This window comes from Eschscholzia californica, unplaced genomic scaffold (genome assembly GCF_041429995.1).
Source record: "Eschscholzia californica isolate CP2 unplaced genomic scaffold, dmEscCali1.0.p SCAF_2, whole genome shotgun sequence".
NCBI lineage: Eukaryota > Viridiplantae > Streptophyta > Magnoliopsida > Ranunculales > Papaveraceae > Eschscholzia > Eschscholzia californica.
In genome coordinates, this window is record NW_028238309.1 from 58,510,983 (window position 1) to 58,529,275 (window position 18,293).

General features: G+C 35.5%; 3 protein-coding genes across 11 annotated transcripts; all 3 read left to right on the forward strand.

The window, feature by feature from the left end:
- Positions 1 to 444: 444 nt before the first annotated feature.
- LOC147559586 (uncharacterized) lies at positions 445 to 5,694 on the forward strand. Of its 4 annotated transcripts, none has more exons than XR_015234629.1 (8): positions 818 to 1,286; positions 1,694 to 2,352; positions 3,006 to 3,612; positions 3,716 to 3,816; positions 3,904 to 3,993; positions 4,104 to 4,231; positions 4,348 to 4,543; positions 5,367 to 5,694. XR_015234629.1 is itself a non-coding variant. In XM_086661484.1 (7 exons), the coding sequence occupies exons 2-7, from the start codon at positions 1,759 to 1,761 to the stop codon at positions 4,490 to 4,492; spliced, it is 1,665 nt and encodes a 554-aa protein (XP_086517610.1). In that variant the 5' UTR covers positions 445 to 1,286; positions 1,694 to 1,758; the 3' UTR covers positions 4,493 to 4,673. The 4 variants fall into 4 exon arrangements, 1 of the variants encoding a protein (XP_086517610.1); XR_015234628.1 differs by lacking the exon at positions 5,367 to 5,694 and adding an exon at positions 4,781 to 5,236; XR_015234627.1 differs by lacking the exon at positions 5,367 to 5,694 and adding an exon at positions 4,827 to 5,236.
- A 2,083-nt stretch (positions 5,695 to 7,777) lies between these two features.
- Positions 7,778 to 14,877, forward strand: LOC147559587 (protein SEMI-ROLLED LEAF 2). 6 transcript variants are annotated; one of them, XM_086661487.1, is made up of 20 exons: positions 7,778 to 8,121; positions 8,612 to 8,758; positions 9,053 to 9,127; positions 9,223 to 9,338; positions 9,528 to 9,642; positions 9,867 to 9,995; positions 10,114 to 10,161; positions 10,259 to 10,461; positions 10,578 to 10,774; positions 10,892 to 11,175; positions 11,263 to 11,412; positions 11,527 to 11,940; positions 12,051 to 12,200; positions 12,483 to 12,561; positions 12,641 to 12,765; positions 12,953 to 13,144; positions 13,258 to 13,398; positions 13,551 to 13,688; positions 14,035 to 14,235; positions 14,558 to 14,877. In XM_086661487.1, exons 2-20 carry the CDS (start codon positions 8,624 to 8,626, stop codon positions 14,681 to 14,683), a joined length of 3,018 nt encoding a protein of 1,005 aa, XP_086517613.1. In that variant the 5' UTR covers positions 7,778 to 8,121; positions 8,612 to 8,623; the 3' UTR covers positions 14,684 to 14,877. The 6 variants fall into 6 exon arrangements, with proteins under 6 accessions (XP_086517613.1, XP_086517614.1, XP_086517615.1 ...); XM_086661488.1 differs by having other exon boundaries at positions 7,868 to 8,121; positions 8,622 to 8,758; XM_086661489.1 differs by having other exon boundaries at positions 7,888 to 8,183.
- Positions 14,878 to 15,895: 1,018 nt separating this feature from the next.
- On the forward strand, positions 15,896 to 17,262 carry LOC147559588 (uncharacterized). Its single transcript, XM_086661491.1, has one exon. It carries the CDS (start codon positions 16,333 to 16,335, stop codon positions 17,164 to 17,166), a length of 834 nt encoding a protein of 277 aa, XP_086517617.1. The 5' UTR covers positions 15,896 to 16,332; the 3' UTR covers positions 17,167 to 17,262.
- The last annotated feature ends 1,031 nt before the right edge of the window (positions 17,263 to 18,293 follow it).

Here is an 18,293-nt window from a genome sequence, read left to right on the forward strand (position 1 = left end):
CTCCCTACTACTTTAGAGATTTTTTGTTAGTTTAAGCTATAAATGTGGGAATGTCAAATCTTGTTGTGGGACGAAAGATTTTTTGCGAAAAACTAGTCAATCAAGCTTGACTTTACTAACTACTAAGTTAAGGATTATCATATTCCAAAGATTTAACATTAAAATCTATTTGTCTTCGCCTCACTTTCTTTGTTCTCTCATGATCTTCTTCTTTCACCATTACCAATGGTCACCACCAGTAGCTACAATACACTCTCTTATTCTCCCTCCCTGTTCTCTCTTACCAACTTCCGACGACAACTCTCTGTCATCAAATTGGAGTTTTTCTCCATCACCCGAGAGAACCCCAACAAAAGGTAAACCTCCTTCAACCATCTTAAAATCTTTTGGAACAGACGAAGGGCTTCATGCCTAAAAATCCATCCTTCATCAGGAAGGATGTAAGGGGGAGGCCTGAAAGGAAAACAACCCTAGAGGCCAACACCAAAGAGAGGGGAGAAGGCGAATGACGGAAATGAGAGAAAAAATAGTAGAGAAAAGGAGGAGGAAAGAAAGTGGTTGTGGTGTGGTAAAGTGAAGAAGTTTTAGTACATATAGAGTCACATGTAACAATTTACAAAAAAAAAAAAGATAGTAATGTTAAAGAACAAAAAGAAAATTAGGCAGATTCTCGACATAAATCTTATGTGACCTGTCGTAATTAGGTATTTAATGGATCCGAATGATCGGAAGTATAAATCACGACTATCCATGTAGAATCGTCCGGAGGTATCAACCTGTTTTTTTTCCTAACATTTTTCAAAAAAATGAACAAGGTGAGGGAGTTTCATATTACAATGTGTCCCTAAATTATATGTCTCCCCCATAAGGAATCAAAGAGGGTTTCAAATTTGTCCATAAATTCTCCATAGGGTTCCTTCAAAATTTGGTGTACATGATAATATATGTAGTAACCCCATTCCCGCGTAATTTCTAGTGGGTGATGGTAACGCAACAAAAAACAACACCAGAGGCGTGGATGTGGTTGGAGATTCAAGATCATAGACAGACAGACAGACAGAGAGAGAGAGAGAGAGAAGAATGAAAAAGGAGTCCACTTTAAGAATTAGTATTAGGGTTTCCTCTCTCTTGCCCTTCTTCTCTTCCTCATCACCAGATCCCTAATACCTCAATCCAACAACTAACTACTTCTACCTTCTCCCAACTCTTTCCTTCTCATGGAAATTTTCTCTTAATCGGAGGATTTAGGGTTCTCCTGATTCATCTCTCGTTCAATTCCCTCAAAGGTAAAACATCAACTTCATCTCTCGCTTTTTCTATCTTGGGTTTTTAGTTTTTTCTTATGGGTATCTCTTGGTTTATTGATTTTGCTTCTTGAGTTCTCAGTTTGTTGAAGTTTAATTTGGTTGTGTTTAAGCTCCGATATCCTGCTTATAAATTAATCATCTAGGTTCATTAGTTCTTCCCTTAAATCAGGAACTTTCAATTGTTTCTTCACTTACAAAATTGGAATTTGATTTATTCTGTTCTAATGTTCAGCTGTGTTAATTTTTTAATACTTGTCTTTCCAATGATTTTAGTATGATTACTTAAGGATGAATCTCCATGACTAATTTAGATTAAGGTCAAAGATGTGATGATTTAATGGTGTTACTAAATTCAATTTTAGATGCTAAATATGTTCTATTTTTAGGGTTTCTTCTATCATATTTGGAGCAGTATCAGCTGTGAAGTGGTTTATCTTCAGCTATTGACCTAATGGAAAGTTTTGAAGGTTCTACATTGGACAATGTAGGCAGTACTGTGAGGAAGAAGAGAAGTAACATGCCTCGCCGACCTCGTTCGGAGGAAAACACTGGTTATGAAATTGGTTCTTGGAAGAAAGAGTTTGATATGAATCAACGTGCTTTAAATGTTTCGCCTGGTAGTAGAGTTGATGATGAAGCTGACTATAAGAATAGTAAAGATGGTATAGCGGCAAGAGGAGAATATCATGGGAAAACTAGGTTGGCAGGAAACGGGCCAGATTTTGGTCGGAGCAGTGAAGGTGTTCTTGCCCCAACCAATTGGAGAAGCTCTGGCAAAGTTAAGGATACCTTCGAAATGGATTTGGGGAAGCAAGATAGTCATATGGGTAGTGGAAAGAATCGTGAGATTAGGAGTTCGGGCCAGTCAAGAGTCATTTCAGATGGTTCAGGAAACGAGAACAAGCTAAGAAAAGTAAGGCTCAAGGTGGGCGGTGTTACTCATACCATACATGCTAAGGCTACTACATCAGGTGGTGCCTCTGTTGTAGGTTTGTCTTCTCGGTCAACGGATGCTCCTAAACATCGGCAAAAGCTGATTCTTCAGGTAATTCAGAATTTCTCTTCGTCAAAGCTGATTCTTCAGTTATCTAGAGATGGGCCAATATAAGTTTGACCCTCTCACATAATAATAATGCAAGATCCCTTTAATAACCTTTCAGTGGAGCTATGCTAGCAGTAGAGTTAGTCGAATGTTGAATTGTTTTCTTTTCTCGAATCGGTAGTTTCAGTGCCATGGTTGTTGAGAAGATGTATACCACTTCCAACAGAAAAAAGACGCCATCGTAATTCTTATGCTCATTTGGGCAGGCAGATTATTGTTTCGGAGCTAGCAGATTCTATATTTGTAGTTAGAAATAATACCATAGATGTATTACATGTCCAAAATATAAACACTCGTTAGGTGTTCCCTTTGTTGTGTACAAAAATTTGGTGATGGGTATTGATTAAAGTCATAGTACTACTACATGTATGTGAAAAGTCTGTAGCACGTGTCATTCATATGATTATCAGTTAGTGTATTATACCCAAATAGAGGTCACACCTCTATGATTCGTAAATCTCACTTTAGCTTAAGGCATGAGCTTGTTAAAGATTACTAGAAAACAAAAATCATAATTTGTGGAAGCAGATTTTTTCAGTGAAAAATGATCACTAAATTCTATGTTTGGATTTTTTACTACACATGTATGTGTGCAGGACTCCTCTGATGAGGATAATTCTCCGTCCAATAAGATCAGTGGTTCACATGAAGTCTCCTTGAAGGATTTCTCCGCAGGTGGTTCAAGAGCTCAGATGCCTGTGGATGATATTTCTAGGAAACAAAAGGACCATTATGAATCTGTTCGTAAGAGCAAACGTGCCCCTAAACGGCGTTTGTTAGATGGGGAATTTGATGATGAAAGTGAAGACGAGGAGATACGATATCTTGAGAGGCTAAAATTTTCTAAGACTGCCCCAGATTATTCTAAGGAGTGGGAAGATGATAGTGAAGAAGGAAGCAGGAAACACAGAAAGATTTCGAAGGTATTAAAGTCAAAGATTGGACAAGATACTAACAAGAACTCAAAATCTGAGTCAACGTCTGAGGATACTGATTATATGGAAGAGAAAGAAACAGTGTCAGATGGTGAAGTTGGAGGTAAGAGGAAGAACCAGAAGAAGGAATCGGTTGATCTACTGATGGATGGTAAGAAGGAAGTTTCGCTTACTTCTCGTCAGAAGGCCCTTAAGTCAGGCATCTCGACTGGGTCCAGCACAAGCTTAATCGAGTTCCCAAATGGGTTACCCCCTGCACCGCCGAGAAGTGAGAACATCTTTTTCAACTACTTCACCCTTTCTATTACTTTTAGATATACGTTTTTTTTAATTAGTTGTTTTCTTCTTATCTATGTTATTTGATGAATCAGAACAAAAAGAAAAGCTATCCGAAGTGGAGCAGCAATTAAAGAAAGCCGAGGCTGTTCAAAGACGTAGAATGCTAGCAGAGAAAGCAGCTAGGGAGTCTGAGGTTCCCTCTTAAGTTTATCTCACAGATTCCATTTCTATTTGGCTCTTCCATATAAGCCTCCTCACAAATTTGATCTAAATTCTGCAGGCTGAGGCTATTAGGAAAATACTTGGCCAAGATTCTACTAGGAAAAAACGGGAAGATAAGATAAAGAAGCGTAGAGATGAATTAGCACAGGTACTGAAAATTTCATTAAGTTCTCTCACTTGTTGTACATTTTCTGAATAGGATCACCCATATACTAACTAACCTTATTTCCTTTGGACATTACCGATTATATTGTGCAGGAGAGAGCTAACTATAACTCGGCGCTTTCATCAACTACTGTAAGATGGGTTAGCAGTCCAACTGGGACGATAGTTACATTTCCAAAAGAAATGGGTTTGCCTAATATATTTGACCCCAAACCTTGCAGGTAAGAACTTGTTTCTTCTTAGTTTCTATATAATCTTTTTGTTACATACAACTTATTTTGAATCTTCGATGCGGTTCTGGTTATGTTTCCATTGATTCTTGATTTGCATTTATCAGTTACCCACCACCTCGTGCAAAATGTGCCGGTCCTTCGTGTAACAACACATACAAGTACAGAGATTCAAAGTCAAATCTGCCATTGTGCAGTCTGCAGTGTTACAAAGCAATACATGAACAGATGCAACCGCTTTCAACCTGCTGATATAATGATTCTTAGCAAATTTTCTGTTGTGGGTCTTGGTTGATGATGCAGGTAATCTTGTCAAGTATACTATTTTTCTGCAGTTTTCGACGATACGATCATGTACAAATATATTCTATTCTAGCTACTAGAACCTTATAATTCTTAGTTTATATGTGATACCCACGTATGATTTTGATTACGATTCTTGGCCTGCTCATTGTCTCATTCTAAATATTCTTCACGAGCTTATTTTAATTGTTCAATATCGTAGTTCTTTCCATGAAGATAATGTAGAACCTTATATAGGTCAGTGCTGTTTGATCATCTCATCGAAAGCGAAACTGATTAACAGGTGTAGATGGAGTCCGTCTTCGTATGAGAGTAGTCTTGCCCCACCGAAAGGAAGCAAGTTAGATTTTGAAATCGATGGAAAAGTCTAACAGAGAGATATTTTGGGTTGCTTAAGTTAGACTTGTTCTCGATGCTGGATAATAATAAAAGGAAACTGCACACGAATAGAGATATCATTGTGACTTGTGAGGTATTATTCCCTTGTTCTCCTGATAAAGACAACCAAATTTGACACTCTTTCTTATGTATCAAGGAAACTAGGTAAATAGAGTGAGTGTGACAATATAGTGGTTGAATGTTGTTGTCAAGTGCACTCTAGCTTAAGTTTTAATGTCTACCAAACTTTGTTTTTATGTGTATTAATGGGGGGGTCTTTTCTTTTGACTAATCCATGGTCTGTCCTTTCTTTCAGACTTCAAATCTCAAGTTTTTTTTTTGTTGAAAGGTTCAAATCTCAAGTTCGGTATTTTAAACTCACTCTCTAAATATAGGAATAATAATAGTCTACATGCTGTTAATTTGAAATACATTATTTTTCTAGATGGAAAGCAACCATATAAGGTGGTAGGCAAAGTCACTGCAGTAATTAGAACTCTAGACTCCCATGTCTACTACGTTTGCTCAGCCCCAAATCTCATAGGCATTCGCCATTTGAATTGTGAAATGCTCTTTAACTCATTTGACATGAAGATGAAATTTTATAGATGTTGGTTGTCACGATGGTATGTAAAACTGTACCAACACTTGGGAAGAGTATATTAATAGGTTCAAAGTTGTTGTTGTTATTCGTTTATAGAGTTATGCCCTACGTTGTTTAGAGATATTAAAATTACACCTCCAAAATGAAAATATATTTAGAATCGGTTTCATTTTCGTTTTTTTTTTTTCGTCAAATATCAATTATTTGGCTCGCGTGCCAACTGCGTCACTGCGTGCCTGAATTTTGACAAATATATTCTTCATAAAATATTTTAGACTTGTTTAGATTCAAATCCTCAATTAGCAATATTAAAACTACACTTCCATAACACAAAGATGTCTGAAATTGATCTAGTTTTTACGATTTTATAGACGTTGGTTGTCACAATTATGTGTAAAACTGTTCGATACTTGAGAGCGTATTATTAGTGTGATCAAAGTTGTACTATATATGTATTCTATTTTTTTGTTTTAGGAAAGATAAAACACCATAATGATTTTAATATTTAAATAGTATATTTTTGTGGGAAGGAATGATCATATTATCCGTCAGAAGAGATAAAAGAGAAGGGGATGCATTTTACACTTTCTGCACATGCGATCCAGCAAACTAGTATATGGTTGCTTGCCAGCATTGGCGGGAAGTAAATACAAATACAAACAAAAAGTGTATCAAACTACTTGTGTATTATTTATTAAAGGCAACGCTTTTTCATGCTCACAATTTGCTAAAGCTTGTTTTTAAACCTGTCATACCCACACTTCCTTTTCCATTTTCTCTCTTTACCCAGGTATGCAGCATGACCTTTCAAAAAAAAAAAAAAATTCTTCGAAAAAAAGAAGAAAAGTATGCAGCATGATGATGTGTCATGTTATATCAGAAAATCAAAATGCACAATGGCAGCTACGATAGACTTATTGAGATGAGACAAAACTCAGATGTAGACAACTTTGTTTTCCGGTCGCTTTCTATTTTTCTCTTCAAAACAAGAGGGTGAAAATAGGTCGCCCACGTCATTTTGTTGTTCTTTTTTTTGTTGAAAACATCATTTTATTGTTGAGAATCATTTTTCAGTTATGATGGTTGTGTTCTGAATAAGTTTGAAGCTCGTTAATCTCTTAGTTTTAAATACACTATATATAACTTTTGTAAGTGCTCAAAGTATATAAATTAGTCACTATTATGTTGCATTTGAACTAATCACTATATTAAATTTTTTTTATAAATATATGATTGTGTGTGAAACAAACATCTCAAAGAGTATGTGTTTTTCCACAAGCATGTGCTTAGCATATTTGTATTAGTAAGAACACTAACAATGATCCCTCATTTAAGGAAGAATTTGACTTCTATGTATCTAAAGAAATACTATTCTTTTATCAAATGACATGGTCTAAAATAATATATAAACCACACAAAAAAAAAAATCTCCTCTTTGACAAGTATAATTTGTGATGCCAAAGAAAATTCCAGAAAAAAAAATATATATATTAAAGATGTCTTAATGCAACTTGCAGAGGAAAAAAAAGAACTTTTTTTTTTGTTGAAGATGAAAAAAAAAAAAAAAAAAAAACTTAGTTACTTATGTTGAAATTTTTTTTCACAATAAACAAGTCTTTATTACTTCTATGCAAGTCAAAATGTACTACTCGAAATGCTTCACCACCTTGGGACAAGATATAAATTTTCAAAAAATTGATATACATTTAAAAGATAATGTGATTCCAAATGCAAAACAAATTCATGACCAAATCCAAATTTCTATTACGAAACACACAAATAAATATTGTTAATAATGCAGGAGTCAAAAGAGCAAAAGGAAATGAATAAAATATTGTCTAAAAATATTTTAAATCAACCTAGACTTTTATCACTAATATAATTTTTGAAGTTAAGTCAAAATTTTCACAACTTATACAAACACTAATCATACTTTACCTTATATTAACCAAACCTATATGGCTATACCTTTTAACAATTTTGAACTTCTTGAGAATTGAGAGCAAGAAAGAGAATCTGAGGAACTTTTAGGGAAAAGAAAAGAAATGGGAGGACTTATCTTTATCCATTTCAATTTCTAGGTAATGGGGGATAATAAAAGAATTATTTTTAAGTATACAAGTAACTAAAAACCGATTTTTTTTTATTACTAATTTAAGTTTTACATTAAATAAATAAGTTAATTTTAAATAAAAATTAGAAAGAACAGCTATAAAGTTCATAACTTGTAGTATTAATCTTCACTGTTATTTGAGTAATTTTTTGTCAATAATTAATCACTGTTTTATCTTTATGAAACATTGATTTTAATAAAAAAATAATAATCAGGCCATGAAAGAAATAAGCTTTTGAGTGTAAAATTGGTTTTTATTTTTTTGAGTCTGAATTAGGTCTGACAAAAAGCGGGTCTCTTTTGACGCAAAACTGACATTGGTCACGTGACGGGCTTCCTCCTTTCCTTTTCATCTCTTTTCTTTTCCAAACTACCCTCTCTCTCTCTCTCTATTTCTTCTACTCTCTTCTTCTTCTCTGCAAATCCCTGAAACTGTTCTTGTTATTGGGGTTTCAGTCACCAGATCTTTCTAGTGAGGGTGTAGTAAGTTCCTCTAGTTTCAATTTCTTACTCTTCATTCTTGTAGCTTCAGTGGGTTGTTCTTGGTTAGTTTTCTCCAAGTGTAAAATGCAATGCTCCTTGGGTTTTCTCTTCTGGGTTTATGATTTTCTTTGCTTTAATAGTTCATTCTGAGCTCTGGGTATTTTACATTTCTTCTATACATTCTAGTTTTAGGGGTTTTAGTCTGTACTCTAGCTATGCTGATGATGAAGTTCACTAGATAGTCCTTTCTTGCTCTTCACCCTTCTCTTAATTTTGTAACAGTATATCTTTACTTTTGGTTTGGGGGTTTTCTCTTGGTGATTTTGGTTTTTATTTTTATTTATTTTTATGGTTCAATCTGGTTTCCAGGTATAATTTGGTTTGCATGCAACTCTGGGTTTAGTTAGCCACATTTGTTAAGTTTCTTCTGATTGAAGCTCTTTGAGATATAGATGATGATTTTTGAAGTGGGTTTTCATTTTTTTGTTAGTGTTTTGCAGAAATGGGTTTTATTTCAAGGAAAGTTCTTCCAGCATGTGGGAGTATGTGTGTTTGCTGTCCTGCTTTGAGGTCGAGATCTCGACAACCCGTTAAGCGTTACAAGAAACTTCTTGCTGAGATCTTCCCTAAATCTATTGTAAGCATATTTATCCACTTCTTCATATCTTTATGAGTGTGTTTTTGCTGAAATTTTAGTTGTAGTTTTTAGAAGAATGATTTGTTTTTTTTTCTTATGCCTTCTCTCTTGTTTCGTTTTTTAATTCAAGTACAAGTAGTACATTGTACCTACATTGATTGAAATAAGAGAATTCAAGCAGAATTTGTATGATTTCATGTTTGAGTTTTATGAGGTGTAAATTATTTAGTTACCCTCAATGGGTCATGATTTTAAGCTTAAGTATGAGTCTAACATGGAACTTTAACTTTGTAGGATGGTCCTCCAAATGAGAGGAAAATTGCGAAATTATGTGAATATGCTTCCAAGAACCCTTTTCGCATACCAAAGGTAATCATGTATTTCGGTGATATATGCTTTGTTTACAAGCACTTTCTAGTTTCTACTAGTTTGAGATTTAAGTGATTTTCTTACCTCTGGTTTAGATTGTTGAATACCTTGAGCAAAGGATCCAGAAGGAACTACGATCTGATCATATCAAAGTCCTTAATGTCATCATGGAGGCATATAATAAGTTGCTTTCTGTGTGCAAGAAACAGATGTAAGTATTTGACATACGGTTTGGTACGTTATCAAATATCATTTTGAACATAATTAAGCCCGATTTACCAATATTTTCATAAAAAGATTAGGCACAATGTAATACAAAATCTTGATCTAAGTTACGCGTACCTTCAAGTAATCTTCTGCAGTATTTCAGATTATCCTTTTCTTCAATGTTCTTGTGTAGGGTATATTTTGCCGCCAGTATATTGAATGTTGTTTCTGAACTCTTGGATAACTCAAAGAAGGACTCTGTTCGGATTCTTGGATGTCAGACCTTGACAAGATTCATTTATAGTCAGGCAAGTTTAGGGCCTCTACTTTTTTCCCCTTCGATACTGATTTTGATCTAACTATTAGAAATGTAAGTTCAAATTTCCACACACACACATATATGTATCATATGTATTCTTCAAGTGTTGAGTTCACGATATCTGACTCTTGATTCTTTCCTCAGTTGTGCTTATATTGAGTTCAAACGTTTTATTCATATCCTGGGTTCTAATCTTTCTCCCTGCGTAAACAGGTAGATAACACTTATGTGCACAACATTGAGAGTTTGATTCGTAAAGTATGCATACTGGCACGCGAGACTGGCGAAGAACATGAAAAGCTCTGCTTGAGAGCATCCAGCTTGCAATGTCTTTCCGCCATGGTAACTCTTAACATAATCGTTACTTATAATCAATAGCTTTCCGATTCTGTCATACTGGCAAATATCTTAGGTGTAATTAAGTCAAGAGTGATCATATTCTTTCCTATTGACTTTGCAGGTTTGGTTCATGACAGAATTTTCACATATTTTTGTTGATTTTGATGAGGTGAGTGTCCTCTTAATCATTATGACTGAATGACTTATTACCCATTAACCCGAGAAGAGATCATTTGAGTAATGATTATCTGCCCGTTTTTATGCAGATTGTGCAATCCACGTTGGATAACTATAAAACTACAACACATGCCGAAGATGATGATGAAAGAGGGGATGTACATCATAATTGGGTAGATGAAGTAGTTAAAAGTGAGGTAAGAGGTGGTGCAGAGGTTAGTATTGGTGTTAGCCCTAGCTATGTGATAACTAGGCAGCGACCAGAAAAGAAAGATAGTTCTCTCTTGACAAGGTAAACATTTTGTCCCTAAGAGCTAGAATCTCTGTCATGATTATACGTCTATAATTCCTTGGTTTTTGGTGACCTTGGTGTTTTGGGTATATCTAACATAGTTTCATACACTACAGAGAAGAGATTGAAAACCCAAAAGTATGGGCTCACATCTGTGTTCAGAAAATGGTAGAACTTGCCAAGGAAAGCTCAACAATGCGTCGCATATTGGAACCGATGTTTAAGTACTTCGATACTGGAAAACACTGGGTTCCACGTGATGGGTTGGCTATGTGCGTTTTATCTGATATGACTTACCTTCTGGAAAAGTCAGGTAACCCTCTCAACTCGGACCGATTTTATCAGAAAAACTTTTCTTAGTGCTCAATATGAAAATATCACTCAGGAAACAGCTTATCTTAGTGTTTTTTGCCTGTATTTTTCCTTTCAGGCAACGAACAACTAATTTTGGCTGCTATAATTCGACATCTGGACCACAAAAATGTGGCCCTTGATCCGGAAGTAAAATCTAATATCATTCAGATTGCTGCTGCTTTAACTCAACAATTAAGATCACAAAACACAGTCCCAGAAATTGGAATTGTTAGTGACTTATGTAGGCATTTGAAAAAGAGTCTTCAAGCCATAGCTGAATCTGGTGGACACCATCGATCAAACCCAAACACTTCGCTTCAAAATTCAATTGAAGATTGCTTACTTGAAATTGCTAAAGGAGTAAGTTATTTCTTCTCTAAAAAGTCTTGTTCTTGCTTTTCCATGTGCGGAGTCTTCCACTAACTTGTTTGTGCTAACTCCACATAGATGGGTGATGCAAGACCACTCTTCGACATAATGGCGATGTCATTGGAGAATATTTCACCAATGGGAATTGTTGCAAACGCAACTATTGGATCCGTAATGATCCTTGCTCAAATAATTTCTTTAGCATCAGTTCCCTTTTGCTCCCAAAAGGTAACTTAATTTTGTCGCTGCATTTTTGTTTTTTTCCCAAACTTAAGATTTCTACTATTTTTTTCCTAAGTTGAGAGAAAATAACTAAGTTGGCTTTCTGAATTCTATCTATAGGTTTTCCCTGAAGCACTGCTTATCCAACTTCTGAAAACTATGATGCATCCAGATGTTGAAGCACGATTAGGAGCTCACCAGATATTTTCCGTCCTTCTGATTCCATCGAGTAGTCATATGAGACATGAACTTGCTTCTTTGCATTCTGGGTTTCTAAATGAAGCTAGGAAGTGGCAATGCAAAACTGAATCTGCATTTGCCTCCGCTACTGCTCTTCTCGAAAAGCTCCGCAGGGAAAAAGATGGTGGGAAAGTACAAAAGCATGGGACTGATATTCTCGGTGATTCCACGAAAAAGGAATATGCGGAAGATGAGTTGAAACAGGGGTGGGTTCATAAAAGGTCCCCCAATTTTTACAAAATAAATCATTCCATAATTGACAAGACAGCTGGGTCAACCAGCTCAAACAACACAGTGAGTTCTTAGTATTATTTTTCAGCAAACGGATTGTTTGGATCAGTTTATTTTATGATCTATTTATGGCTTGCCTTATTGAGTTACTATTTTGTTAATGATTCATCCAGGAACCAAGTATTATGAAGCTAAGTAAGGATCAAACAGTTCAATTGCTTTCTTCGTTCTGGGTGCAAGCCAATCTTCCTGATAATTTACCTTCCAACTTCGAAGCTATAGCTTGCTCTTTCAGTTTGACGCTTATTTCTTCGCGCCTTAAGGTAGTGATGTACATGGTTTGAAACTTTAGAATAATCTAACTACAACAAGCATTAAACTAGCAACCAGTAAGAACGACATGTTTTTACATTCCATTTTCGTTGGACCATTCTTTGTATGTCTATTTCTTTGATTCATATATATCGCTTTCAAGCTGAGAGATTTGGACTATCAGAAAGTGAAAGACTTCGCAAGACCAAAAGTAATTTAGTGGACCCATTTTAACACTTCTTTTCAAAACTGGAAACGCGCTTTCTCACCTTCTTAAACATATGATGCTGCAGAACTCCAGTGACAATATCTTGGTACGCTTCTTTCAGCTTCCGCTGTCTCTCAGAAATATGTCTCTTGATACTGAATATGGTATGTGGTTAGAAAATCTTTTATCTTTAGTTCTTAGAACATCGAGTGCATACTAATTATAATTTGACCAAATTTGCAGGAAAATTGCCTCCACCGTGCCAGAGATCACTTTTTACTGTAGCGTCAGCTATGTTGATGTTTGCTGCAAAGATATATCAGATTCCAAATATAACCGACTTTCTTACTTCATTGGGTTATAGAGATGTAAGTCTTTATCTGCATTACCATTCTAAGTTATAAGTTGACTCTAATAATTTTCGGTAGCCATGTAAATCATCCTTTTCGCTTCCATTACGATTTTTTCTAACTTTTCTTTTACCGTAAAATCCCTAAAAGATAAAAGTTTCTGCTTAGAAGAATGTGACGAAGTTTTCTCTTACTATGCTACCAGGTTGACCCATATATGACCATTGGTGATGACTATCAAGCATATGTAAAACCTCAAGCAGATTTGAGAGTATATGGATCTGTTCCGGACAATCAAGCAGCCTTGAGGTCGCTATCTGAGTTAAGACAGGCTTTGAGTGGATCTGACAAGAATATACTAAATATCTTAGCCGAAAACCTGTCTTGCTTGACCGAGGTATGAAATGCCATCGACATACGAACAAAGTTCTAGTATCCATTTTAACATTTCAGAGTGCGTGTATAATATATTTATACGTGCATGATTCATTTGTTTTTGTGCTTGTGTAGCTAGACAAAGATAATCTAGTGAATCAACTATCAGAAGTTTTCACCCCCGATGATGCATTTTTGTTTGATCCTCAATCGGTTCATGATCTCGACCACCTTCAGATGGCAACCCTAGGCAATGAATCACTTTCTTTTGATGAGGTATGTCATTTAAATATGGGTTTTGCCTTTTGACCTCTTTTCTTTGACGTAATGGTGAAGGACCTTATAACACAATGGTAATGCTAGATTAGGAGATAATAATAATAATACTATAAAGGTAAATCAGTTGATGGGTATTGTTGATGTAACAGGACTTCCCTGGAAACTGTATCTTGGAGGATGATGCAGTCACTGAATCATCTATACATGATTTTTCACGCTATACTCCCAAGACGCCTAATAACTCATCCTTGGCACAGATCATCAGTGCCGGGCAGTTAATTGAAACAGTAAGTACATTCTTATATATATATATATATATATGTATTTTACGGCGATGTTTAAGTTCACGTGTTCACACGTAGTGACATACTATATATATACCATGCAAATCGGCCGACCAAGTCTGTCTCCTGGGTCCCAACTAGAGATTTGAAACTTTTTTCTTTGTGCATCCCAACACCATTAGAGGAACAAAGGGGGTGTGGTCTTCGACCGGTTGGTAAAAGAGTTTCCCCCTCTCTCTCTCTCTCTATGCAGACACACACAACCATCGATCCTCAACTCAAGTATTATTGCATGACTTTTATGCACTTGAGCCTATATTTCGATCTTAACATTTGTTTATGAAATCAGGCACTGGAAATAGCAGGCCAGGTGGCTAGTTCATCTATATCAACCTCTCCTCTCCCTTACAGCATGATGGCCAGACAATGTGAAGCTCTTGGCACAGACACAAGAAAGAAGTTATCAAGCTGGTTAGCCCACGAGAAGACCCACGATTCAAACTCACACGAAAAATCTTCCCCCACTGATAATAGAGCAGCAATCAGAAAGGTCAGAAGTAAATCATTGTTAGCTTAAAAAGAAACAGACGGAAACTCTAAACTCTTCATTATAAAGTTAGTTGCAGTGACCTGAAAACGGCCGTTATAACAGAAAATCCGAAACATTCGACACTTGATCGCTAAAACCAGTATTACGATCGAGTTTTGTTTAAATAAAAAAGACAGATCAACATAACAAACATTATCCACCCTTTCTATACTTTATAACGTTTTCTGGCCATTTTTCGTTTTTTTGTCCTTGTAACAGTAACTATTAAAGAATACCTTTTAGAGTTTGGGTTGTAATGCTGGATGTGTTGTCGTTGGTGCAGATAACATGCAATGGTGGTGGGTCATGGCAAGGTATGATATTGGCTTCGTCGGAGCAGCCATGGTCAACGATGAAGCTTCCTCCTGCAAGTCCATTTGACAACTTCCTGAGAGCAGCCAGATTTTGAGTAAGAAGGTCTCAATGTTTTATAACTAACTTCTAAATTTCTAGGGTTGTGATTTTCAGATTTTTCAGGATAGTCTTTTGTATTGCTTAGAAATATGGGATTAAACCAAAGTTGCATATTTTGTACTTGTATATTTGCAACTCCCCATATTTGTACTCCTGACTCTGACATTTAAACATATACTTTGACTTCCATTTCGACCCTTCGTATTTATACTCTATTTTTGTCTTCCTAGCTCTTTATAGTCAATGTGGGACTAAATAAAACTTCACAAAAGCGAAACGATTTTGTTAAGCTGCAACTGATTCTATGGACCAGCTAATAAGCAACCATTTTATTTGGTGGGAAATTTTGAAGGTCAACTTCATGATATCCCACCAGCTTAAGTGAGTTTTTCAGTTCCTCACCAATCACATGGTGGGGTTTGAAATAAAATGAAGTCCTCTCTAATGGCTTAAAAACTAGAATTTGTTGTGTTGTTTTTATTTTTCTCTAATCCAGCAAGAGTTTGGTGTGAAGGAAATGTTCCAACACACTTGAGGTGACAGATAGAGATGGTAAGTTTGTTCCTTAGAAGATACCCCTTATGTCCTTATCCAAAATCCAAACCATAAATCCAAAATTCTGTCCCATATGTACATACATATACTTCGTACCTAAGTATGTGAGAAGTCGCAACCAACCAAACAAATTTCTCATACAACAAGGCTACACAAGCCGCTTTTAGGGACTTCCACGTGAACCGCATGCGAGGGAAACAAGGGTTTCTCTCTCCTCTCACATGTTCAGTCACGTGGAGAGAGAAACAAACACACGTTCAATCACGTGGAAAGAGGAACAAGGGTTTCTCTCACATGCGGTTCAAGTGGGAGTCACAAGAGGCGAATTGAGTATACTTTTTTGTTTGTGATATGAGACATCTGTATGTATATATCGATGAATTGAACAGACTTCTGAATGACTAAAAACTGATATAATAGCAAAAATATGAATCCCGATGTGGATCCCACGACGGATTTATATAAGAAGCTACACGTAAGTGAATGACATTCTTTTGAATATTAATAAATTAGCTTATTATTGATGAATAAAACATTAAAATAAATTAAAGGTAGGTTGTTAATTTGGATATTGAACCAACCCCCCATGTGATTTGTTTACAAGTCAATGACGTTTAATTCAAGTCCAAAAAGATACATATAATCTCTCAACAAAAAAAGTTGGGCAAGAGATTAAGAAACCCAACCTAATGTTGTTAAATTGTTTATTGAAATCACCATTTATATATACATATATGATATATTGATTTAGTTAACATTTGTACACCATTAAACTCATATTATTATCATTAATATATTCCTAATTATCTTCATCATTATTATCATTCTACCTACTAATCATATATAAATATAGTGGTGGTAGTTCTCCATTACTAAATTCCATGACATAAATAATTGTTAATACAGATGGGTTAGACATGAAACAACCACCATAAACGGCCGTGCCCACCATCTTCCTTTTCTTCTGTATATATTACTACCTAATGGATATATGTCATGGTTGTATTCTCTCTCTCTCTCAAGACCTCTCTCTCTCTCTCTAGAAAAGTTATAGAACATACAAGGAGCTAGGAAAACTATATTTGTGTAATGGGTTGTGAAAAATGGGAACAAAAGATGAAGAGTTTCTTTATGGTACCAATGATAAGAGTTCCATTTTACATCTTCACAATTACCCTTTTAGGTCTTCTTCTTCCTCTCTCATTTCTATTACTATCTAGACTCTCTTATGCTCAATTCCCTTCACCACCTTCTTCTCTCATTCTCTCTCTCTTTCTCTACATTAACCCTGCTTTTCTCCAACTTCTTCTGTCATTTATCTCTGTAACTGCACTTATATTCGGCTTAACGGGCCAATCAACCCTCCTAAGTGGGTCGAATGTCCATCCTCGTCTACACATCTCATGGATCTTTTTATGTATATTACAAGTATCTGTTGGATTAGGGATTGAAGCTATTGTAGTTGCAGGTGTCTGGCCAGAAGATTATGGTGCAGGTAAAAGAAGTATGTTGATAAGTAGACTTGTTTTCTTTGTGGGTTTACATGAAACAATGCTTCATTGGTTAAGAACTGTCGTAAGGCCCGTTGTCGACGACACACTTTTCGGGGCTTGTCGGGTCGAAAGTTGGGCCGAAAAGGTTGCGATTAGTGCGGGCTTCGGTGGGTTATGGTTATGGAGATTAAGAGATGAAGTTGAAGCATTGGTTCTTGTTGTGGAAATTAAAAAAGAGATGTTAATTGGTTTGGGAATTTCTGATTTCATTAGTTGGTGGTTGTATTATCTCACAGTTACTATAGGTATTTTGAGGCTTTTGAAGAGTTGTATGTGGGTGGGGAAGGTTTTCCTTTGCAGAAGAAGGCCAGAAACTAACCTTAATTGTTCTGTAGGTGAAGATGGTGGTAATAGTGATGAGAAGGTCTAAATTTTGACCTAATTTTCTGATTTATGTTTTTCTGTTTTCGAAATATTGTATCAATGGAAATTGTAATGAAATAGCTTTTGGTTTCTTTTTCATCTACACAAATATGTTATTTCTCATGAATTATGTTTCTTACTCGTCCTTCGCTAAGCCAGTGTTAGAAAACAATGGCTGTAACGAAAAAACAATCATATTTTGGTGACAATACCCACCATTACAATTTTCTTTCCTTATGTAAATAACTCCTTTTAATCTATTTGTTATCGTCGTTTTTTTTGTATGTTAAATACAACCTTCATATTGTTAAGATAAAACATTTAAAAGATAAGTTGTAACAGCATAGGGCGTTATTTTTCTAAGTAACCATTTGAAATATTGAGCGGAACAACTTATATCCCGACTATTTTTTAAGTTATAATAGTAACGACTATAGAATGTTAGATTATTGTTTTCCAAATATTGTGTAAAACTAACATATTTACGAACTAAGTTAAGTGCTTTCAAGACAATAACTAAACATTAAGCAAAGACCATAGAGAAGATTTGGATCATACCACCAAACACTTAACTTAAACCCATATTTTCTATAAGAGTTTAATTTGAGATTATTGAGTTACATTTGTCATTTCCTAGTAAGGGTTTAACTAAAACCCTAGAAATTAAAAACAGATAAAGGAAATAAAATGTTGGTATAGAAAATTAGGGTTTAAGAGAAATTACGTCAAGAGGAAATCATCAGATGATTTGGCTCCCATTCTTTAACTTCCTAAAGAAATCCTCATCACAGCTGAATTCTTCATATTTTTACTTCCCTTCCAGCTTCCGCCATGATTTTAACTCTAAAGAAGAGATGAATACCAATATCAAACCCTAGAAATTATTCTGGGAGAAGAATTTAGAACATTTAAGCAGGAATCAAAGGATTAAGCTGTTAGTTATAGATAGAGGTCGGAGCCAACGAAAGGGTGAGATAACGGTTCTCAAATTAGTCCATCCCATTCCAGATTTGGCAGAATTTAGTTCTGGTTCTATTAGTTCAAATCCATTCCCCGCCTAAACATTCTGGCCCACCACTCTATTGGAATTTGGTTCTAACGATATTTGAACTTTAGCTCTCGTTAGTGCCCAAA